We start from the raw sequence: 25,173 nt of genomic DNA, 5'->3' as shown, positions 1-25,173 counted from the left end.
ATTCCAAAAATATGCATGGCAGGCTGATTGAACACTCTAAATTGTCCCTAGGTGTGAGTGTGAGTGCGAATGGTTGTTCGTCTCTGTGTGCCCTGCGATTGGTTGGCAACCGATTCAGGGTGTCCCCCGCCTACTGCCCGGAGACAGCTGGGATAGGCTCCAGCACCCCCCGCGACCCAAGTGAGGATCAAGCGGTTAGGAAGATGAATGAATGTTTAGTGGCATTGTTTCACAAAATATCTTTATCTGGCACTGACTGGTGGAAACATTATTTTCACTTTTTAATTCTCTGGATATATGGTATTTATTTGCTGCAGTTAACTCGATGGGCAGCATATGAACCAGAGCACATTTCTTCTCTTTTGAGTCTAGGATACAGCTACCAAATGTATATATATTTTAACCACCATTCATGTTTTTAGCCACACTTTAAAGGCCACATTAAAAACCATCCAAGGATTTCTTAAAGGATCACAAATGACAGCAACGGATGACCATGTTGGACAGCGATTTCAACAGGGAAATACAAAATGTTCAATATGATGATGAAAATACGATTAGTACATAAGTACATGATCAAAACAATTCCTTCCGTCAAAAAACTCTTTGTGAACCATGTTAAAAGAACAATTTCTTATCATTTAACCGCTTCTGATACACACTCTAGTTAACAGAGCATGCTAAAATCACATACATCCCATGGGGGAAAAAAAATTGACAAAACTGAACCAAACACATTTTGAACTATACATATCATTCATATGTCTGCAAATGTTTGGTGCGACCTCATTTTTGTGATGACTTTGTCTTTCTGAAGAGGACACGAACTGCACTTTATATTGACTTTCTACCTAGCTCTTAGTTTTCATTTATTGGTGTAACGTGAGAGTTTTTCATGTGCCTCGGCTCGATAAAGCCAGCTAAACCCTGCACTCAAGAGCCATTCTGCCTCAATGTTATTGTGGAAGCGCTGCTGTACGGTAACTACATCACTTATTTATTTATCGCTCGCTTTCCTTTTCATATGGACTGAAAAGCAAATGGTCCAGAGATTTTTTTTTCTTTCCCCTTTTGAGGGGCACATCAGCATCTGCGAGGAGCTTCGCTTATCACAGATGTACTATGTGATTTTGCTCGAGCAGTACATGTTTTTGCAATATTTTGTCTCATTCATGTTTGGTGGGGGTCATAATGTGTCAAATGAGAAAGTTGCTGCTCACTGCATTACTTTGGCTCCTGTGCCTTATCATTGCCCATACGTATGTATAACATATGTTTCAAAAAATTTTATTTTGTCGTATTGTGATATCAATCCAATAAGGAATCATCCCGACTCTTTACGTTTCAAAATGATCACATTTTGCCGTTTTGCTCTATAGAGGATTACTATGAATTCATTAAAGTGCTTATAATAATAAATGAGGTCCTCAGTATCATGCTGATGGATGCAATATCCCCTTAATATTTTAGCTAAGGATTAAGACATTAATTATTCATTTAATTATTAATGAATGAACATATCTGAATGTCTGTTAAGTATTTAGTTTATTGTTTTTTCGACACGTGCTCTTCAGATTAATCTTTTCTGTGCTTAATATGTTGTTTTAATTGTCCATTTTCCCCTCCATGCACCCGACCTCCATCCTTCATCCATATTTCTGTTCTCATTTCCATCACACGGCTGCTTTTAATCTCCCCTACCGTCTCCTCCAGGACGGCTCTTGCAACGGACTCCAGCACTACGCTGCGCTCGGCCGAGACGTAATTGGCGCCACGTCAGTCAACCTCATGCCCTGTGATGTGCCGCAGGACGTGTACAGTGGAGTGGCGCAGCAGGTCAGAGCACAACTCAACATAACTGCCACTCACTAGATAAAGAAACTGTCTGAGGTACCATATTTGTGGATATACAATACACTTACAGGTCACAACATTAGGCACAGACACCAAAATTAACATTCATTTTTCATCAAACATTCAAAAGGGTATTTTGAGTAGTACGGTTAGTGGTTGTGTTTTCCAAAGGTGTAAATGTGTACTGCACCATAATGATATATTGGGAAAGAGTAAGAGCAATGGCTAATATTTTAAACTAACAGTGTCACATTGTACCCATCCCTCCATGTGTTTCCAGTAAACAAATCCCAATTTTCCAAACTAACAAACTTATCATCCCACAATATACATCCACCATCATGCCCAAAGATGACCATAATGAAATGAACCTGCGGCCATTGATTACTGTCGGTGTAAAGAGCAGGATTTAAAACGATATAACATTCAGTCATATTCAGCAAAAACTAGGGTGAGCTGAAATATTGTACTTCCTGTTTCGACATATAGTGGGCATCCATCTAGTGTTTGACTTTGGAATTGCACTCAAACTAACGCGAAGGGAAAACAAAATAATTACAATTAACAATTATGAACTATCCAAAAAAAACTGTGAAATAGCAGGACTGCAAACCCACAAATTGTGTCACGTGGGATTTATTGTGAATTTTAATTCTAAACTATAAATGACAAGTTTCACCTTTGAAATGATCTCCCTGGAGTCTAACACACTTTCCCAACCGCCGCTGTTCCTTTATGCAAGGATTCTTATCTGGAAGGATTCTTCTGGAATCCTCTAGATTGCCATCACCATGGGTCATCTTTAGGGCATACGCGTTCTTCTCGGCCAGGAACTGTAAGATGCTCAGGCCATTGTGAGCAGCCATGAGTTGTCTTGCTACAACTGTCACTTGTCTTTTTGCACACTGTATGAGACAAATATTGCAGATTCTCTTTTTAGATGCACCGGGTGATAGTCTTGCCCATATGATGACATTTGCATATTGCCACAACAATTACTTTCGACATAAAATAGTGCCTGAAGTGATTGTGCACTTCCTAGCCTTGTTGCCTTGATTGCATCAAATTGCAACAAGGGTCGGCCACCTCCTGTTTTCCCACAACAGTGTCAGTGATTGTGCTCCCACCCAACATGCTTTGTGTTTCAGGTTGAGGAGTTCCGAGTCCGCGATGCTCAGAACGGCCTGAAGATCGCCCAGATCCTGGAGGGCTTCATCAACCGGAAAGTTGTCAAGCAGACCGTGATGACGGTGGTGTACGGGGTCACACGCTACGGGGGAAGGCTCCAGATCGAAAAGCGCCTGAAGGAGATTGATGAGTTCCCAAAGGTACAGTAGGGGGGGTTCCCTCACGCTGCAGCCGGGTTTATTTTTAGCATGGTCTCTGCACAGGATCTCTTCCACTGTATGTGGGGCACTCTGCACAATGTGCATATTTGCTAGAAGGTGTGCAACCCTGCTAAGGGCTGTTCTCCTCCCGCTTCCGCACGTTTATCACGCAGATAACAGCATCTGAGGGTATTTTCATCATGTCACTCTGACCTCGACACTGCAGATTAACAACAACCACTTACAGTATTCACACACGCAATCAGCATACAGTGAAATGTTAGACCAGGAGTGGACGAGAACAAATAACAGACATGTGATACCGCGCTGCTATTTTTAGGCCCGCATGGACACAAATGGGTCCTCGGTGGTCGGCGCTCATTCTTCACGATCATCTAATCATCTCAAATCAGTCGCATTATACCAAAAGTTGATCTTATTTCCAGTGCGCATGGGAGCGACATGGCGGTGCTATCTATTATTGTTTTGCACTCAGGAGTGTTGTTGCCGATGACTTTTGCATCATATCTCCTAATTGCTTCACCAGGGAATTTGGGGGGGAATGGTTATAAGTGACTGTGCAGCGGGCTCCGTGGTTGATAAGGACATACTGTCATTACATCGGAAATAGTCCCAGTTAGGCTTAAATCTTCTTTTGCAATTTGTGGGCAGCGGAAGCTCAAAGTGCAAATAATCTGGAGCACATCCATAAATTTGGACTGCAAAAGCAGTGTCACGCGATTTCAAATTTTAACTCGGTTAACAGCTACAGGCTGAACTCCGCTCGTGTGGTGTGGCCAGCGGGCACCATTGACGGCAAAGGGAAAAGATGTCACAATATCCACAATAAGTGAATTCATTCCGACATTGCAAAGCACCTTGCTGCTCAATGAGCAAGAAGACTATCTATCACTGAACATAAATTTGTCATTACTCTCTTATAATGATAACCTACCGGTAAGTCACAGTTGGACAAAAATAAAAAAATAAAAATAATAATTATATTAAACATGCCCTCATGATGCTAGCCACCTCTGCTAAAATCGGCTACATTCTTAGTTAAATAGATCCTTCAATGAAATAATATCAAATGAAATGATTAATAAATGGAATACAATTAATATTTGATTCAATTTATAGTGTTTTCTGGGGGAAACCCCCACTGTAAAAAAAGTCTGGCAATTATTTTAGCAAGCTATAGCCAAAAGCATAATGGCTAATGGCTAGCTAGAAAAAGGCCAGGAAAGCATTTAACCTGTTCTAGGGTGAGTAGTACTTTTTTGTAGTCTTAATTCATTTATTTATTTAATAGCGGTTAACTCTTCCTGATATTTGTATTACAGTGAAAGATGTTAAAACGTTACTTAATAAAGGTTTAAGAAGTGATACATTCACTTTTCCCCTGTGTGAGTTGATTTTTGTTTTTGTTTTTTTTGTTCAAGGTGAACAACTTTGAAGCCATGTCGTGTCATATTTTATACTGTAGCATCTCATCGGTCTGTTTCAGGAATATGTTTGGGAAGCGTCTCACTACCTGGTGCGACAAGTGTTCAGTGGCCTAAAGGAGATGTTTACAGGAACGAGAGAGATCCAGGTGGGTGTGTTACACTACAGTCCTCATTCAAGCCCTTCTGTTTTGTCTTAAAATTTGAAATTCATAATAAACTGGACTCTGTGTCCTTTGTCTCCACTGAACTTGTCAAATTTGGAACAAAATTTGTAATTCGGGATGTCAACATTTTTTGGGACGTCGGAAGGCGGCTAACATCCCCAAAGTGTGATTTGGTGACTCGAGCATTGATGAAGAAGGCAACTAGTAGCCGGGAAAACTATTGTGAATTGCACAACGCATCGACCATTGACACGTTTGTACTTTCGTTGCAATAATATGCTTCACTGCAGTGCAAAGACAGATTCGTTCACATCCAAGTGAGGGTCATTTTCCGATCGGGTTATAAGGGACTCAACGGGGCTACTGCGCTCCTTGAAGGGAGCCCTGCACTCCCTTCAAGAAGCACAGTAGCCACGACCACACTGATGATTTTTTTCTCTTTAATGTTTGGAACAATCACAACATGTTACGGGTTAAGTTAGCCTGCAGTGATTTCTGTAACCCTGCGTTTTGGAACATCAACAATTTTGACAATATGAGCCTTGGCTTTTTGCTGGCTGGAACATATTAATGCAGTTTGAGTTCATTTCAATGCTGAATATTTATTTGAGATTCAGTACATTGTGTTTGATTCTTAGGGAACGAATTAAACTTGTAAGTCAGGATACCAACAAATAATTGCCACCACTTTTATGATCACATATTTCAAGCTTTGCTCAAGGGCACCTCAACGAGAACAAAGCTCTCTCTCCTTCCCACCTCATAATCGTATCTCAGAAGCAACAGATACATGAACATCTTTCCACAGATGAAATATACTTGTAGCCAGCTTGGGATAAGTAGCTTCCAGCGCCGCAGAGGGTAACATCTTCCTCTTATTAATGACTTGTTCTTGGCATTATCAGGTGATGAAAAATTGCCAATGGCGCACATTCACCTCGTTGCCTCCATTAATCGCGACTTATACCTCCTGGGGACCGTGTGCATTATCTTCACAAGCGGAACGTGGCCCGCTACGCTGATAGAACCTGTGCCCGCCCGTTGCGGCGCTCCTCCTTTGTGAATTGAGCGGGGAGAGCCCTGGGTTTGAGAGAAAGAATTTACGGCGGCGAATCAATCCAGCCGCTGACCTCTTTCCTTCCTAGAACACGTCCTATTTATTCTCGGCACACTCTCCATCTCGGCCTGCCACCTATCAAATCCACTCATTGATCAGTCAGTCTCTAACGATCTGGTTAGTCCATCCGTCACTCCCCCGGCTGTCTCCTTGTCTTTGTTTCTGGCTCAGAGAGAGAAATAAGATGAGAGCGCATTCGCCTCGGGAAAGACTATGATCATCCATCTTCCGCACAGACGGGTGTGTTTGTGTGTGTCTGTGTGCGTTAGAAGGAACTTAGTGGCATTACTAGGGTTTAAAGACAAAATGCTTTGGAACTTTGCTGTTTTTTTTTTAACAACAATACATGTGTTCCTCTGCAGGTCCGAAACAATTGTTTGCCTAAAAGGAAAGGTCATATTGATGATTACCAAATAGAACAAGAACACGTCTATAATAAGTCCACTTCCTGAACGGTGTCCCCTTTTCTCATGCACACCAAATATAGGCTGCCTAACTCGTTTAATATCTCTCCTATCAGGTTGACACAGGTGGTTGCGTTTTCAGTGTTTTCAGATGTACTTTGATGCTGGATCAAGTGCTTTCAATTGCTTGAAATAGTTCGTCATTCTTGTACAAGAGTTGCAATTGAATGAGTAGTATTAGGGGCCATGGTTGCGAAACGATAACACCGGGGAACACAATTCTCGTAATTTAGACTATGCTAGCTTTCTGTTGGCAGATATGGATAGAACTGACCTTTTGGGAGCTACACGCACTCAGTATATAACTGCAAAAACAAGTTGCCAGCCAGTTTTATATGAGTCCAGTCGTAAACAGCTCTTCTTACTGCTTTCTTAGTATGCTAATCAGTGGCAATGCTACAAATCGCATGACTTATAATTTTGACATTTTTATTCTCACGATATGCAATTTTTTTAAGCTCACATTTTGTCTTCATAAACTACTACTCTGTTGCAGTGTTGCTTATCTTGTCAAAACAGAATTATGCTTGTGATGTCATTTGAGCCACGGGCTTATTGATTGAGGGCGGTCTCTGTTTGGCGCAGGACTGGTTGACGGACAGCGCCAGGCTCATATCCAAAGCGGGACACACGGTGCAGTGGGTGACCCCCCTGGGTTTGCCCATCATCCAGCCCTACCACCGCACACGTAGCAAAATGGTAAGCAAACGTACAGAGAGGCGCGATGCATGGAAACTCAAACACTTTAAAAATTCTATTGAGTAACACTGGCCTCACAATACTTCCAGGATGGTTTCTTCTCCTCTAGCTTTGTCTACTGTTTGTGCAGTTGGCGCTACTCTTATCTCTAGTTTTGCTGTAATGTGATAGAGCTCTGTGCTTTTTTTTTTAATATGAAGTATCCTCCAGTGGGCCAAACAATGCCATGCCACTTCTTTCACGGTGGTGTTAACCTCGTATTGTCCACTGTGTGAGCCCAACTCTCAGAACAGTTCCAAGGGTACCCAATGTTGCTGCTTGAGCAAAAAGAAAAAAAACAGAGAGAAGTACTTGTCATGCAGAGATTCTCATTGCAGCCACAAAATGAATATTCCTTAGCCAACTCACTTATTGCTTCCCTCACTGTGCTTTGGCAAGGATTAAGAATGTGCTGGTAAAAATTCTTTTGGGGGATGTTATTGAAACTTTCTGTCCTGCTGCCCACCGTACTGTCTGCACTTTCTTAACTTGAGAACTATTGTATCTCGTCAACCCCTTTGTGAGTAAACAAGGCCCACTTCCTGCGTATGGATGAATGATTACATCTCTTAGCTCGCCTGGCTTTTTGTTCCAGCCGCCCGCATGCCATTCTCAACATTTCCAAAATGCGGGATGCTTTCCCAAGCCGGAGTGCTGCGGCGAGAATGTCCAGGTCCTGATAGGTTGAGTGCAGCGCTGATGGTGGCGTGCGATTGGCATGAGCAGCACCCACTGAAATGGAGCTACACAACATCATTAGAGTTGTTTGTCACCGCGGAGAGGCTGACAGTGGTGCGTCTGAGACATAAATGTCAACGTGCCAGCACGTCGTTAGATAGCGCGCCAGGGTGTGCGTGTGTGTGTTTATGATTAGTTATTCCTTGTGTTGAAGCAACACTTCTGCCCTCATTTTTGGCTAGCACAAGTGTTTGTGTCTCTTCAGGACCTGAAATTCATGCAATGCATTGACACGCATTATATTTGAACACAAAAGCATTTTTATATGTCCAGCCAAAATAGCTGCGATAGTTGACTCGCGACGTAGCAGCCGATTAATATGCCGTTACTTGAACCGCTTTTTGAGGACGTAAGTGATTATATCCAAGAGCTTCTTTGCAAAGTAAATGAAGGACGCGGCCATCCTGTATGGCAGATGTCATACACATGCGGGCGGCAAGACCTTATAGCATGCCCACAGAGCCGTCTTCTCTTAAGTATGACATCAAGCAGAGGGGTTGCTTCAGAAGGGGGCGTGACACCTCACAAGCAGGTGCAAGAGAGCTGCGCGAACAGATGGCGGCTCCCCCGAGGGTCCGTCCGTCTCTCATCCCTCACTTTCTTCTGATTGATTCTGCTTGGTGTAATGTCCAGCATGGACAAGGAGGCTGATTAACCCTTTTGAAGTTTTTTTGTATTGGCGCACACGCACGCACGCACACACACACACACACTGATGAAGTGACAATGAAATGTTGTCACAAATGACTTCCTTTATCCTCCGCTATAATAACACTCTAATCCAGTTGCATCACTGCGCGACAAAATTGAAAGTAATTTGCAAACAGGTCACCCCCACCCCTCACCCCCACGCATAGATGGATTAAATTCAATCTCCCCATCTCCTCTCTGCTTCTTCAATCCAAGGCCATTGTGTTGCTGTGAGGGGGTCATTCATAATTAGACAAGGGATAGGATTGCAAAATGAGGGAGCCAGGCACTGGAAAAAAAAGGGAAAGGGGCGGCATCATCATTTAGTGCAGGGGTCTCCAACGTGGTGCCCGCGAGCACCAGGTAGCCCGTGAGGACCACACCAGTAGCCCGCCAGTGCTAGGATTGTGATTTGCTCGTAGAAATTTTGATTTAAAAATGCAAACATGGGCAGTATTATAGATTCTATAGCTACCTATTTAGCTATCTAACTAGCTAGCTACAGTATACATCTAGCTAGCTAATGTTCTAATATTATTAAATGTAATTTGTACAAATGTTATTTCAGACGTGTATCAATTTGGTAGCCCTTCACACAATCAGGACACATGAAGTAGCTCTCACTCTCAAAAAGTTTGGTGACCCCTGATTTAGTGCATGCTAAATTCTTCATCAGGCGCCGACAGGTATGGCAGCCTCGGTCACACGCTCCCTAGTATTATCCCTGTTTTTGTCATTTTCGTTTGTTTTTGGCGACCCTGAGCGGCTTACTTACACGAGGGAAAAGTTGCTGCGCATTGGGGAGTCTACGCTCGGTCTTTTTTCACCAGCACACGAAAATCCACAAGGTTTTTCGGAGCTAATCGCGAGCGGAGCGGCTGCGCTGTACGGAGCATGGAGACGCCGCCGGAGGAGGGGGAAGCGAGCCGGCGTGCTCGTCAAGCTAAGGCAGCGCGGATTTCGAACCCCGCTCCCATCGATCCATCTTGCTAATCTACGATCTCTGCCAAACAAGATGGATGAACTTCTTCTCCTCACAAAGACCAACAAAACATTTGCACGTTCTGCTGCGCTCTGCTTCACTGAAACCTGCCTCAGTGACCGCCATCCAGATCCCGCGCTACATCTACCCGGCTTCCGCCTTCTCCGAGCCGACCGCGACACGGAGCTATCGGGGAAATCGAAAGGTGGTGGGATTTGCTTCTATATCAACGAAGAATGGTGCACTGATGTCACGAAGCTCGACGCACACTGCAGCCCGGACCTGGAGTCGCTGTCTTTAAACTGCAAGCCATTCTACTCGCCACGTGAGTTCACCTCCTTTTTACTAGTCGGTGTTTACATTGCGCCACAAGCTAACGCTAACACGGCGATACAAACGCTAGCCGAACAAGTAAACAAACTCGAACTAAAATACCCAGAGTCACCCCTAATCATTTTGGGCGATTTTAATAGAGCACATCTTAACCGTGAACTTCCCAGATATATGCAGCACATAGACTGTTTCACCAGAGAAGGCAACATTCTAGATCACTGCTATACAACAATCAAAAATGCATACCGATCGGTCGCCCGCGCAGCATTGGGTCTTTCTGACCACAATTTAATCCACTTAATACCTACATACAGACAGAAACTCAAATGTGTTAAACCGGTTGTTAAGACTGTGAAAAAATGGACAGATGAAGCAAAGCTAGCTCTACAAGAATGCTTAGACTGCACTGATTGGGGCGTCTTTGAAACTTCAACGGGCACACTGGATGAATACACAGACACTGTAACATCATACATCAGTTTCTGTGAGGACATGTGTGTACCAACGAAGTCGTTCTGCTCCTTCAACAATAACAAGCCATGGTTTACTCCCAAACTCAGGCAACTCAGGAAAGAGAAAGAGGCCGCATTTAGAAGTGGAGATCGGGCACTGTACAAACATGCCCGAAACCAATTGACAAAGGAAATTAACATCGCAAAGAGAAGCTATGCAGAGAGGCTGAAAAACCAGTTCTCTGCTAACGACTCTGCATCTGTATGGAATGGCCTGAAAGCAATCACTAACTATAGAATGCCATCCCCCCAAACAGTGAACAATAAGGGTCTTGCTAATGAACTAAACATGTTTTTCTGCCGATTTGAAAAGGACACCCTCATTTCCCACACAAACCCACCTCTACCAGAAACCACTCTACCTAGCCCCCCACCCTCTTTTTCTCCACTACAGATCCACGAACAGGACGTGAGACGGCTCTTCAAGCAGCAAAAGATCAAGAAAGCTCCGGGGCCCGACAAAGTGTCCCCCTCCTGCCTGAAAGTCTGCGCTGACCAGCTGGCTCCGGTCTTCACACAAATCTTCAACAGATCCCTAGAGCTGTGTGAGGTCCCATCCTGCTTCAAACAGTCTACCATCATCCCAGTTCCCAAGAAATCGGCAACATCGGAACTGAACGACTACAGGCCTGTCGCCCTGACGTCTGTGGTCATGAAGTCCTTTGAACGCCTTGTGCTGAATCACCTAAAGAACGTCACTGGACCCCTGCTGGACCCTCTCCAGTTTGCCTACCGGGCAAACAGGTCTGTGGAAGACGCAGTCAACATAGGTCTGCACTACATCCTCGAGCACCTCGACAGCACAGGGACCTACGCAAGGATTCTGTTTGTGGATTTCAGCTCTGCGTTCAACACCATCATCCCGGAACTCCTCACCCCCAAACTACTCCACCTCGGTGTGTCCCCTACGATCTGCCAGTGGATCCTCAGCTTCCTGACGGGACGGACACAACAGGTGAGACTGGGAGCAACAACATCATCAATACGCACTACCAGCACTGGTGCCCCACAGGGATGTGTCCTCTCGCCACTGCTCTTCTCTCTCTACACAAACGATTGCACCTCAACAGATCCAGCTGTCAAACTCATAAAGTTCGCAGACGACACCACGGTCATCGGTCTCATCAAAGACGGCGACGAGTCTGCGTACCGCCAACAAGTGGAGCAGCTGGAGCTTTGGTGCGGCCGACACAACCTCGGGCTGAACACGCTCAAGACTGTAGAGATGATCGTGGACTTCAGGAAACATTCTTCTCCTCAGTTGCCCCTCACACTATCCAACTGCCCTGTGTCAACCGTCGAGACCTTCAAGTTCCTGGGAATCACAGTCTCCCAGGACATGAAGTGGGAAGTCAACACCATCTCCATCCTGAAAAGGGCCCGGCAGCGGATGTACTTCCTGAGGCTTCTGAGGAAGCATGGCCTGCCACCGGAGGTGCTACGACAGTTCTACACGGCAGTCATCGAATCAATCCTGTGTTCTTCCATCACGGTTTGGTTTGGGGCCGCCACAAAAAAGGACAAAATCCGACTTCAACGGACAGTTAGGACGGCAGAAAAAATCGTTGGCACCGCCCTACCCACTCTTGAGGACTTGCACACTGCAAGAATCAAGACAAGGGCACGGAAAATCCTCCTGGATCCCCCGCACCCTGCCCACCACCTTTTTCAGCCACTCCCCTCAGGCAGACGCTACATATCCATGCGCACCAAATCCAGTAGACACTTAAACAGCTTCTTCCCGCTAGCCATTAACTCCTTAAACAGTCACTGACAGTCACTCTTCTTGCACCACAAAATGGTACTTCAAAACTAGTGGTTACTCTAAAATGGTTCAATGATTTTGTTGTTTACGATGATACTAGTGCAGCGTGTTATACCGGAGACAAATTCCTTGTGTGTTCTACATACTTGGCCAATAAAGATGATTCTGATTCTGATTCTGATTCAGTCCCCACTCACTGACGGTGTGAATGTCTGTCCATCTCGATTGTGTATGCGCCCCACGACTGGCTGCCGACTTGTACTTGCTGTAGTCCGCCTTTGGCCGGGAGTCATCTGAGATGCTCCAGCAAATTCCTGACCCTGAACAGGACAAGAAAATGGATAGATGTATTACATCTGGTAAACTTATGAGTAATGAAGTGCAGTATTGAAAGGGAATGCGTCAAAAATGTGTTGCGGTTCTTTTTCCATCCAACTATTCATTTTCCATACCGCTTATCGCCACTCGCCTCGCAAGTGACCTGGCGCTCTAGAACCGTATTTTCCGCACTCAAAGGCGCACCTAAGAGCATTCAATTTTCTCAAAAGCAGACAGTGTGCCTATCGGTTCGATAACCAGATCAATATTCTGATTTCTTGGACGTAGTATTTTAAATGTTCTGCAAAGCGCTTTGTTACAGCTACAGCAGTTGTGACCGCTTTATATAAAGCCGGGTTGTATTGTATTCCCTTTAGCGTAGCTCCATCTAGTGGATGCATAACGCAACCGCAACCACTACTGTAGCTTTTATTCTATTCGCCTTAAAATGCGATGCATCCTATATATGAAAACGGTTTTAAAATAGGCCATTCATTGAAGGTGCTCCTTATACTCCGAAGCATCTTATCTAGCGGAAAATACGGTACGTGTTATGGTTGAAGAAGATGAGGAGGCGAGAGAAGAACGAAACGTGAACATACATCGGAGGATCCCTAACAGGATTGCGAGACACAAATCGGATCGGAAGTCACTCCGGCTCACATTTTGTGTTTCCTTTTTATTTTCCTTTCCTCAATCCTTGCTGTTGGTGGCACAGGGGGGTGGTCATCTTTTTGACTGGATTTTTCAGTTAATAGTGTGACAGCAGGCTTAAATGGTCTAAGTCCTCTATAAGAAGCCAGTAGCAGCGAGGTTATGCTGAGAGTAATAATTTCCCCAGACAGTTAACTATCGCACCTCATTTGTTCATAGATGCTCACGGGCTAGAAAATATTAACGAGGTTTAGTTGTTACGACAGCAGTGCAAAATTATATACCGTAAAACAATTATTGCTGCTGTGGAAAATCCTCTCTGCAATGGAAGGACTCACACCGGGTCTTTCTCGGAAGCGCTCTCCCGTGAAGTGGCTTGAGGCAGTCATTCATTCAGAAAGCTCTTTTTCCACTTTCCTTCGCTAAAAAACATTCCATCTGGGCCAAAGCTAGAAAACTGTCCCCGTCAAATTATCTCTACACCAGGGGTCGGGAACCTATGGCTCGCGAGCCAGGTGTGGCTTTTTTTTTTGATGATTGCATCTGGCTCGCAGATAAAAAATATTCTCACTTGTTTCATCCATCCATCGATTTTTCACCGCTCATGTCCTGTTCAGGGCTGCAAGAGCAATTTTAATTGGATGATGCTAGTCTACATTGACCGTTGCTGGGTAAAAGCCCCCTTTTGAATCAGTCTGCTCTGTCATTAGCTCAACGCTAACCCTTCGACAAAGCAAATGGTGAAAAGAAAAAACAAAGACGAGTATGGTACACTTCAGGACGAATGGACCTAAGAATTTGCCTTTATGGTGAGAACAGGTTCTGCGGTGTTTCTAATTTGCGATGACAAAACTGCAAGGGGGACAAAACTGCAGCGGTGAAACGGTCGAAAGTAAAGCGGCACTTTGACACACGCCACGCTACGTTCGCATCAAAATACCCCGCGGGAGACATCAGAAAGAAAGCGTGCAGGCTTCTGAGCAGGGTGCAAGCTAGCCAGCAGCAACTCCGCGTAAGGCGACTCTAATTCCGCGAGCTTTGCTGGATCTTTAGCAATAGTAAGGAACGGAAAAAACATTCACATTAATGGTGAGTTTTATCACAAAATTATTTAAAAGAATAAATTGAGAGGCTTATTATACTGACATTTTGTTAAACTCACTTTTAAAATACAGTATGTGGCTCTCACTGAAATACATTTCCAAATATTTTGCTTTCATGGCTCTCTTGGTCAAAAAGGTTAGCCACCCCTGCTCTACACAAAACCTCTCGAGCTTTCTGATATTTCGAGCCAGAATTGTGTCAAGTTTCACCCGGTGTTGGAATTTTAAACTCATGGACCCAAAGCTTTATAAGATTTTATGGGACATCTGAATTGGATCGAGCCGTTCCCAACGGGTGACAGGATGTTCCGTTGATCTGGCAGGACCCCGCGGCATTTTGGGGTGACATCATAACAAATGCAGCTCCACTTTCAAGGACAGGGGGAGAGTTTGATTAAAAAAAAAACACCAAAAAAAGCAGTGTGCCCGACTACATGCATTTAATCCTTCCAGGGACAGCGGTTACTACAGTGGGCAGCTTATCATGTTATCAGATTACGGGTTGTCATTATTGGTGCATGAAAGGGTTAAATATTAGCTGACCATTTGCGGACAGCTTGCTTCTCTGTGGTTCGTGATTGCTTTTGTACGCGTCGTCATGTGCGGCTCTCGAGTGATTTACACCGCGGGGGGCTCGTCCGCCCCCTGCCGCCTTTCTCCTCCAGGTTAGCCAAGGTTCTCGTTCATCATAGCTTTGAGTCAGGTCCTCAATGCACACTTGCGTTGTGAATAAAAAGGGCCACAAATAATGACCTCATTTACTAGCCGGCCTTCCTTTTGTCACACCAAAGGTAGCTTCCATTACCTTCACTTTGCCTCACCCTTTCGCATTAAGCTTCCCCATTCTCCTTGCAAAGACATGCCAGGGCATAAAGATGACAATGAGCTTGATGGACAGAGCCCCCACCCGTGCAACAATCCCGCTCAAGCGCTGATGTATGAGATAGCAGCTGTGGCAGAGACTAATGGGCTTTTTTGCACATCTCGCCACGTTTGCCAAACTTATTTTCTTGATAAAGGTGTGATTGTGTCATTCATCCCACGGCGACCTTCAAGCAATCAACCCAAGCCGTCAAAGTGAGTTGCTTAGGAACTCGCTGAACGGAGCCGCGATAGACTTTCATCCGTGTTAAAAAGCCTTGTCACCTTTAAATCTGCAATACCTTCACCTTCTTTCACACCTGTTATTTCATTCTTTGGCCTGCTTTGTTCAACTTTTTTGAGAGTCAAAGAAATATTGTTTAAAATGTAAAATACTGCTGATTCTCCAATCCATTCACTGATGCCGAGTATCTTCTCTCGGTTTTTCTACTTTGGAAACAATTTCTCCCATCATGTGAAATAATGTGATTAAGTGAATTAATTGTTTAACTATCAAGTCATTGTTTGGAATCTGGTTTTACGTTATAATTCTCATACTAGTGCAACAGGGCCAGTAAGAAAAAAATGAAAATCTGTGACTTGCAACCAGACAACTCCGGAAAACAAAAGCTATAATTGAGTACAACTACTCACCTTGTCACGATCTCTGATGTCAATAAAAAATCTTTACATGAATTATTACCGTATTTTCCGCACTATAAGGCGTACTGAGAAGCATTCAATTTTCTCAAAAGCCAACAGTGCGCCTTATATATGGATTCTGATTTCTTGGATGTAGTATTTTAAATGTTCTGGGAGGCACTTTGTGAGAGCTGTAGCCATTGTGAAAGACTATATAAATAAAACTATTATGTATTGTATTCACTTAGCGACGTCTAGTGGATGCATAATGCAACTGCAGCCACTATTGTAGCTTCTATTCTATGTGACTTATAATGCGGTGCGCCCTATATTTGAAAACGGTTTTAAAATAGGCCATTCATTGAAGGTGCCCCTTATACTCCGAAGCGCTTTATAATGCGGAAAATATGGGACATTTAACTTCGCTCCATTTCTGGTTCTATGGTTATCATCTAAAACTTTTTATTTTTTTGACAAATCATCATTATACCTAAAAATAGTCACCATAACATGACATTTAGGGTTTACTTTGAGGTGCATGGTAGCCTCAGATGTTTTCTAATCTTCAATTAGTACAATACATATTTATTTACAGTATATACGCTTTCACACAGCTTCAGCTGTAACAAAGCGCTTTAATTTAAAGAACAATTAACATAAAATAGCAAACTAAAAAAAAAAACACACAAAACATAACCTATGACACAGACAGCCATGTAATCTTAGCCACTTTTCCTGCATAAGCTTTGTTGTTTGAAGCAGTTCTAGAAGAAAGAGGAGGAAGTACTCTTTGCTCCTTTTAAAGTAACTTCAAATCCCCACAACAACTGAGCCCGCATTCACGTTTGTTTTCCAGCACATATTTGCGAAGGGAGCTTTGCATCAGCCAGGGGATTTCCACACTGAACAGCGCTTGTCGGTTCCAGTGGGTCAGGACACAGCGCTGCCACAGATGGCTCAACAGCACGGAACATATGGAGTCTCGAATCCTCCACTCGAGAGATGAACTGTAATTTTGTTGTCGCACGACTTGATTGGGGGGGGGGGGGGGGGGGGGGGGGGGGGATAAACTGACGGTTATTACCAACACCAAGCTCGAGGGCTTCGGCGCTTTGGTTTATTTCATTTAGCAATTTAATATCAAGCTGTCAAGGGTGATCCCGTTAAATCATTTGTTGTTGACCTTTATCGTCCCGCGGCGACGACTGCGCCTGATCCTGCCATGGTCTCCAGGATGACTCAATCTTACTTGTAAGATTTTATTTATTTTTGTCTTTTGTTTCTGCAGCTCAAGAGCATCCTCCAACACATCAATCTCCAGATCAGCCATGACACCCAACAGTAAGTGCCCCCCCTACCCCGACCCCCACACTTTGTTCTTCTTTGACCTTTATCACATAGAGTGAAATTGGTGTCTTTGCGTAGGTCCGAAATTATTACCAGATTTCATCATTAAAAACCAACTCCGCAATCTTTCAGTGAGCAACTGACACAGGCTAGGTATCCTGTACTTTATTTCCGACTATATAGAGATAATGTGGAATTGCTACCCATCTCCCAGGAGTGTTCATTATCACGTCTAATAAGATGAGTTGAAGTTGCAGATAGGACCGCATGCACAAGTGTGACACGTGTTAATGAACACGTGGGCCTTTGTTTGTTTCTTCTCAGGATGCCAGACACGGTGAAGCAGAAGAACGCGTTCCCGCCAAACTTCATCCACTCGCTGGACTCCACACACATGATGTTGACTGCGCTTCACTGCCACAGGTAGGTAACCTGTGAAAAAAAAACCTACTTTCATTCATGACATTTTTATCAAAAAGGAAATTTCGGTACAAATAAGCTAAGTTGTTTTGAGGGGTTTTTTTTCACATTAAACTTAATTACAATAAGGTGAACCAGTTGTTGCTGTTCCACTTACGTCCTGTAGGTGTCTTTAGTGCAATTTTAATCTGTTGCCGACTGTCAAAACCAATACAGGAGGCATTGCAGCTGTCTGTGGATGCTCATGCTGAAAGGATCCTAATGCTAAAAGCACTAAAACCAAGCAATGCGTGTCCCTGCATCAATGCCGATGCCACTCAATGCATCCTTTGCAGTCGGTTAAAATGTGTCGACTTAGTTTCTTTGCTTAGTTTTTGTTTGTTTTTTTGTTTTTTTTAATCCCAATAAAGCTTCTGCGTTAGGCAGAAGACCGTTCACTGCTTTTTGTGAGTTTTTTGGATGGAATGTGTTTCTGTTTTCCAATAAGAAAAAAACTAAAACGTTTCTCACAGCCACAAAAGTTGCTTTGCAAACACACGCCACGATTGGTTCTTGCGTACTCCCAACTCGTGTTAAAGAAAAGTGTTGCTTACAAAGTAGTCCTTTGAATTGCCTGAATTTATTTTTTTTTAAATCACGAATCTTTTTTTTTTTTTTTAACTTTGGCTATTCTTTTTCTCCTTCCATTCTGCCCCCCCCCCCCCCACCCCCTTCCCAACAAGCTTCGGGTTGACGTTCGTCTCAGTTCACGACTGTTTCTGGACACACGCCCTCACAGTGGACACCATGAACAAGGTAGTCACTTTGACGTTTGCCACTTTGCTCTGCATTTTACTCCCGCCAACGTCTGAATTTTCCCACCGTTCCTTGCCCACGCTAACCTTTCAACCATCCAATACCGAATGGGTGTGGAATTCTCCTCTCAATGCTGTACGTGTCCTATGTTCGTCAGTTTCTCCCATCTTTCCTTTCAGCCTTTTGTTCTCAAACGGACCCGAAGGATTGTGTGTTTTTAAAACCCCGGTCATGCATTTCCTGCCCTTTTCTCGTTGATGGCTGTTAAAAATAACACTGAAGAAAATGGGATCGCATTTTCCCGCGGTCGTAGCTTCGGAGCGGCGAAACTGTTAACGGCCTCATCCCATCACGACCAAGTCAAGCAAGCGGCCCTCCCTTCAGTACAATTATCCCCTCGCATAATTCCCCGTCTCTTGATATGCCGGGGTCCGCCCACCTCATTACACAGGTAATTAAACTCGACGCCGACGGAAGAAGTCTTTAACGCATTAGTCGACACTCGAGCACGTGAAGCAGAAGGAAGCAAGATCACTCATCCGCAACAAAGATGTCAAGTCATACGCTCGCTCATGCTCCAGAGTGTGAATTCTTTATGCCTCGAAAGTCGCCACCTTTGGAGTTGCATCAAAAGCTTCAGTAAAAGCGGTTTTAGGTTGACGAACGTGGAGATAAGTTCTCCTGAGATGGTTTCAGTTTGGGACGAAATTCTTTGTTGTAGCAGCTAGTCTCAGGCAGTTTTGGCGGTTGAGATGCTGGAAGTCCTGGGCTCGGGCTGATGACTCGTCCATGTGGTCCGCGCTAGAATGTACTCTGAAACGCCTTTGGAGACAATTTCACGACAAGAAAATAAATATCCAGCATCCCCGGTGGGCAGTCAGCATGCCAAATGCGTGCTCTTTCCAAACGTGGCTCCTCTTTGGCCTTCTGTTGTTGGCAGCCTTAAGCACACCCCAACTTCACGCGATAGAACATTTGTGAACAATATTGGGGAGTGAGTTGGAAGGAATAGGCCTTAGGAACCAACTGTAACCTAAACGGGCTCTGCCCAACGCTAATTGACATGCGCATTCACCAACACATACTCAAAAAGAAAACTACTTTCTGAGCTCTGCGCAGCCATTTTGAAACAAAGATAACACCCAAATCATGTTTCATGTCCGTGTTTGTGACCAGTTCTCATGGCTTTGTAACAGCTGCAGCGGTTGTGAAGGCTCGATATAAATAAAGCTGTATTGTATTCTATTTAGCGTAGCTCCATCTAGTGGATGTATAGCCCAACTGCAGCCACTGTTGTAGCTTCTATTCTGTACGCCTTAGAATGTGGTGCGCCCTATATATGAAAACCGTTTTAAAATGGGCCATTCATTGAAGGTGCGTCGAAATGCCTTATAGTGCAGAAAATATGGTCCGTAAACATGACTGTCCTAGGGTTATAGATTCCTGCAATCTCTTTAAAAATAGTACTGGTATCACGTTGGTACTTTTTCTTGCTCTTTTTTTGACAGTTAAGATTGCTAAAATAGTACGATAAAACACTGTGTGTTCATGTGCACCCCTATGGTAGGTCTGCCGGGAGCAGTTTGTTGCGCTGCACAGTCAGCCCATCCTCCAAGAATTGTCCGACTTCCTGCTCCACAAGTACTGCTCCAGGCTTACGTAAGTGCCACACCCCACTGGAAGCAGCACGGTGAGATCAACCAAATGTATGGAATTGGAATATGGAATATGAGCTTGACAGATATTTTTTTTTCCTTCCTTTCTGTGATACTCGATTTTTCTAACCTCAGGCAGGCTTCTCATCTCCTCATTTTTTTCTCTCTCTCTCGCTCTCTGAGATAATTGGATATCGTCTCCTTTACTTTGTAGCCTTTACCCTCATCTTGACAAAGTTCGCCAAGGTGCTTTCTTACATTAGATTGGCCTGCCCTGGCTGAATACCGAAAGTGGGTCCCATTAAGATCCGAGTCGGGAACTCGCTGCGGAGACTTCAAGGCGTTTGAATGCGGCTGAGCTCTGAAATGTGTTTCGGCAGTTTTTCCCCACCAATCCCTAACTTCCTTTTGATGGTGTCCTTCCATTGGCAGGTCTGACAGGAAAAACAAAAAGTATCTGGAAGACCGCAGGCTCATGCTGCTGCTGGCCAAAGTACCGCAGACAGGTCAGTTAGCACGCAGCTTGTTTCGAAAACGTCCGGCCCACCGCTTCGGGCACCTTCTCTATCCAACATGCTGTGTTGTGTTTGTCCTAATTGGTTGGAAGAGCTTCCGCGTGGCCTGGAGCGCTGGAACGAACCGCTTCACTGGAACTCGCCGAACATCCATTTTCTGCTTCAATCATGAGTGGCCTAAGCCTGGAATGGGTTTAAATGGGTTTAAATTCATCACTGATATATTTGGGGGAGAAATATTTTTGAGTTAGTCGAGAGGAGAAAAAAAAGGGCAGGATGAGAGTGCTACTGTGTACAGGCCCCGATGACGTTTGAGACGAAGCGTGTCGACAGTAAACTCTTCTCTGTAACAGACTGCCTCAGCTTCTTCGTGAAATAAACAAATGAATTAAAAAAAAAAACCTTATCTCATACATCCATCCATCCATTTTCTGATCCGCTTATCCTCACAAGGGTCGCAGGGGGTGCTGGAGCCTATCCCAACAGTCTCTGGGCAGTCGGCGGGGGACACCCTGAACCGGTTCCCAGCCAATCGCAGGGCAAGCTGAGATAAACAACCATGCATACTCACAATCACACCTCGGGACACATTTTTTGAGTGTTCAATTAGCCTGCCGTGCATGTTTTTGGAATATGGGAGGAAACTGGAGTACCCGGAGAAAACCCACGCACTATGAGGTTGACACGCTAACCGCTAACCACTTAACTTAATTAAGCCGAACCCGTAACAGTGCATCTCTCCGCATTCTGAGCCATTCACAATGAAATGCAAAATGCATTGTGATACTTTGGCCACTGCCCTGTGAAGGTTGGCAGTGGCATCACTGAGTCTTGTCAGTGGGTGTTTTTTTCACCCCCTCACCATGTTGGTCGTCATCAACTGCTATTGATACCCTTGGCCGAGGTGATTTCTGTTGCGCCGGACTGTCTTTCATTTCCACAATTTTCCAAGTTGTTTTATTGGCTGTACAGGATGTTTGCGATGTCAACTTTTCCAACCATCCCGCAAATCATTTTTCACGATCTCTCTTTTGTAGGTACACAAAAGCAACGCAACAGTTATTTATTCCTTCTATCCGGTATTTGTTTTTCGATTTTTGTGATAGTCCATCTCGGAGGCAAAATATCCCGGAATGACTTCCCCACTCTTTATTTAAATCCATTCGTCCTTTGTTACGACGTGGGGAGACGTAGCCGCGACACGAGACCAAACCCCTGGCTTCAAACATTCAATCGAAGCAATTTCCACATGAGCGACAAACTTCTTTCGATTCTAAAATCGATGAATGGATGTATCCTGCCCCCTCCCCGCTGCGTGCACGTCTTTGACTCCCTGTCGAGTGATGGTTGCCACGGCGACGGCACACAGACACGTCCCTGTCAGTCAAGTGGACGGAGGTCCCTCTTACACGACCGTTTGCATCTCGTCCGTGCGCTCACTAACTGTCGTCTGCTGAGCTGGCTGCTGTAAAGTCATTGCTGTTAATTGCGTCCGTGCACTTCAGAATCTGCTTACGTGACCCATTCAGGTGTGTTTAATACCGCAATTCATTGGATACTTTTAATCTTCACTGGAATGGCTACCGAACTTATTATGTTCCTGTTTTGACCGCGCTTAATCCGAGAACGAGGTCCCGGATACTCTATCGGACCAAATGTCATCTGGTATATGAAAGCATTTGAATGGGTTTGGATCTTTAAAACTCCCAACGAATGCTCACTCTTTTATTTTTCAAAATTATATTTCTTATTTTATTCACAACCGAGTTTTTTTTTTTTTATAACTAAGTTGTGAATAAAAAAATAAAATAATGATTCCAGCTCCGGCCTCCCTGTGTGGAGTTTGCATGTTCTCCCCGGGCCTGCGTGGGTTTTCTCCGGGTGCTCCGGTTTCCTCCCACATTCCAAAAACATGCGTGGCAGGCTGATTGAACACTCTAAATTGTCCCTAGGTGTGAGTGTGAGCGTGGATGGTTGTTTGTCTCTGTGTGCCCTGCGATTGGCTGGCAACTGATTCAGGGTGTCCCCCGCCTACAGCCCGGAGACGGCTGGGATAGGCTCCAGCACCCCCCGCGACCCTAGTGAGGATCAAGCGGTTAGGAAGATGAATGAATGAATGAATGAATGAATGAATAATTGTTCTAGCCGGTATATGACCTTTAGAGGAGTCCGATTAAATCAAGCGACTGATTCATCAGTCGGGCGCTTGTGATCATATATTATTAAAATTTTCATAGTCAGGACAACCCTGTGATGGAGCTCCCAATGAAAATGAGTTTGACACCCTTCACATAATACATGACCCAGTCAGTCCAACAAATAAATGTGTTGCACAAATATATGTGTCCCCTCTTGAGAAGCCCACTAAAAAAAGTCACTGGTCAACAGGATGTTTTAATCGGAGATGGCTTTTAGAGTCGCTCAACATATTTAATGCTAATTTAAAAAATGTCTTTAATTTTTTTTCTGTAATTTTTTCTAACGTATCATATTTTTGAGATTTTTAAGTTTGACCTGTAAAAGCCTGCGTGCGATTTTTACTGTGTATTGTCATTTATAGCCGTTTCAACACAAATAAAAAACAAAAAATCCACCCGTTGCTGAACCTAACCCTTATTTCATAAATATTACGAAAGATACTGCGATTTCGTATAATTTAGGATTATTATTGTTATTACTATTATGAAAAACTGATGTGCTTAGGGCCGCTTCAGAATCTGCACAAAAACATAACCTAGAATAGTTTACCTGCATCTCTTAAAAAAAAATGTTGACCAGTTTTCTGAACATATTTCCCTTTCTACATATGAAATCAATGTGCCCCGTTCGTGTTGACACTGAAACTTCAGCCGTCTGTTTGTTCTTTCTCCAGGGGACTTCGATCTGAGCCAGGTGAAAGAATCCACGTACTTCTTCAGCTGAGTGCCCACCGCTGAGTCTCCACTCGCATTGATCCGGACCGCCCCCACCCCGCCCGCCTCCCGGTCCACATTCGTTTTGGCGTCCTGGTGATGAGCTTTATTGTACGCGCTCTCGTGCGCCAAGAGGGGGCGGGACGCAGAGAAAGACTTCAATCTCGGAAAAACAGCGCTTTTGTATAAAAATGCTTCTTGCATCAGAAGTAGAGTTGCACTCGTGCTTCTCCAGTGCCAGTGATTGGCTGTGTGTGTGTGCTAGCCTGGTGGGCGGGCAGGTGTGTGAGGACCCCCGCTAACTGTGACCTGCCATCATCATTATCAGCCCCCCACCACCACCACCACCACCTTCCCTTCACATTCCATCAATCAAGGAGTGCAAGCACATTTGATGCGACACACTTGGCTCTTCTAGATCAAACAAAACATCTTCAAGACACAATGCAGAACATTTTTACCGCTCTGAGAAGAATTTATGCTATCAAAATGAATAAAGTTAAATTGTCTCATTTTTGGGGTGGAAAGAAAACTATATATTTTCAAGTAAAAAAAAAAAGTGCTACTACAATAAAAATATTTGAGGATTGAAAATGCCCAAATTGATTTTAAATGGGTTTTTATTCTTCCTAATAACAATCTTAATCTTGTGACATTATGTTTTGGTTGACATTTTTTTGCTGTTACCAGAAAAAATATTTTGAAGATCTCAGGGCTTTTTTGTATGTGTGTGTGTGTGTGTGGGAGGTGGGGCGGGGGGGATTTTTAGGGGAAAAAAAGGTACTGCGACATTATTATTAAAAACGCCTTTCTATACATGGTCGTTTTTTTTCTGCTAAAAGCGCTTTACTATCCTTGGTCGTTTTCTTTTCGGCTAAAATGCCTTACTATACATGGTCGTTTTTCTGGTTAAAACACCTTATTATACATGGTCGTTTTTTTCGGCTAAAAATGCCTTATTATAAATGGTCCGTTTTCCGGCTAAAAACGCCTTACTATACATGGTTGTTTTTTTTTCGGCCTTAAAAACCCTTTACTATACATGGTCGTTTTTTTCCTTAAAAAAATGCCTTACTATACATGGTCGGTTTTTTTTCCGTCTAAAAATGCCTTACTATAAAAGGTCGGGTTTTTTCGGGTTAAAATGCCCTATTATACATGGTCGGGTTTTTTTCAGCTAAAAATGTCTTACTATACATGGTCGTTTTTTCGGCTAAAAACGGCTTACTATACATGGTAGTTTTTTTCGTCTAAAAACGCCTTACTATACATGGTTGGGTTTTTTTCGGCCTTAAAAACGCTTTACTATACATGGTCGTTTTTTTCCTTAAAAAAATGCCTTACTATACATGGTTGGGGTTTTTTCGTCTAAAAATGCCTTACTATAAAAGGTCGGGTTTTTTCTGGTTAAAATGCCCTATTATACATGGTCGGGTTTTTTTCAGCTAAAAATGTCTTACTATACATGGTCATTTTTTTCGGCTAAAAACGGCTTTCTATACATGGTCGTTTTCTTTTCGGCTAAAAATGCCTTACTATACATGTTTGGGGGTTTTTTTGTCTAAAAATGCCTTACTATACATGCTCGTTTTTTTGGGGAACAAAACACCTTACTATCCATGGTCGTTTTTTTTTTCGTCTAAAAACACCTTGGAGTCATGGTTGGTTTTTTTCGGCCTTAAAAACGCTTTACTATACATGGTCGTTTTTTTTCATCTAAAAACGCCTTACTATAAAAGGTCGGGTTTTTTCAAACTCAAACTTTGTCAAACTCAAAGTATTCACTGTATATCGATCAACATGCCCCCCCCCCCCCCC

General features: G+C 43.8%; 2 protein-coding genes across 3 annotated transcripts in view; both read left to right on the top strand.

The window, feature by feature from the left end:
- Positions 1 to 23,961, top strand: part of polrmt (polymerase (RNA) mitochondrial (DNA directed)) — a 43,863-nt gene extending 19,902 nt beyond the window's left edge. For both annotated transcript variants that reach the window (XM_052072799.1, XM_052072798.1), the window contains 10 exons: positions 1,714 to 1,836; positions 3,003 to 3,182; positions 4,690 to 4,776; positions 6,961 to 7,074; positions 17,000 to 17,052; positions 17,383 to 17,481; positions 18,201 to 18,273; positions 19,841 to 19,932; positions 20,361 to 20,434; positions 23,316 to 23,961. In XM_052072799.1, coding sequence (XP_051928759.1) covers positions 1,714 to 1,836; positions 3,003 to 3,182; positions 4,690 to 4,776; positions 6,961 to 7,074; positions 17,000 to 17,052; positions 17,383 to 17,481; positions 18,201 to 18,273; positions 19,841 to 19,932; positions 20,361 to 20,434; positions 23,316 to 23,365 — 945 coding nt within the window. In that variant the 3' untranslated portion in view covers positions 23,366 to 23,961. The remainder of the gene's footprint in view (positions 1 to 1,713; positions 1,837 to 3,002; positions 3,183 to 4,689; positions 4,777 to 6,960; positions 7,075 to 16,999; positions 17,053 to 17,382; positions 17,482 to 18,200; positions 18,274 to 19,840; positions 19,933 to 20,360; positions 20,435 to 23,315) is intronic.
- midn (midnolin) overlaps positions 11,481 to 25,173 on the top strand; it is a 173,713-nt gene continuing 160,020 nt past the window's right edge. The window contains exon 1 of the mRNA XM_052072847.1: positions 11,481 to 11,486. The gene's annotated coding sequence lies outside the window, so the exon portion shown is untranslated. The remainder of the gene's footprint in view (positions 11,487 to 25,173) is intronic.

The sequence above is a fragment of the Hippocampus zosterae genome, chromosome 8, assembly GCF_025434085.1.
Source record: "Hippocampus zosterae strain Florida chromosome 8, ASM2543408v3, whole genome shotgun sequence".
NCBI lineage: Eukaryota > Metazoa > Chordata > Actinopteri > Syngnathiformes > Syngnathidae > Hippocampus > Hippocampus zosterae.
This window is presented reverse-complemented; position numbering and strand designations above follow the sequence as displayed.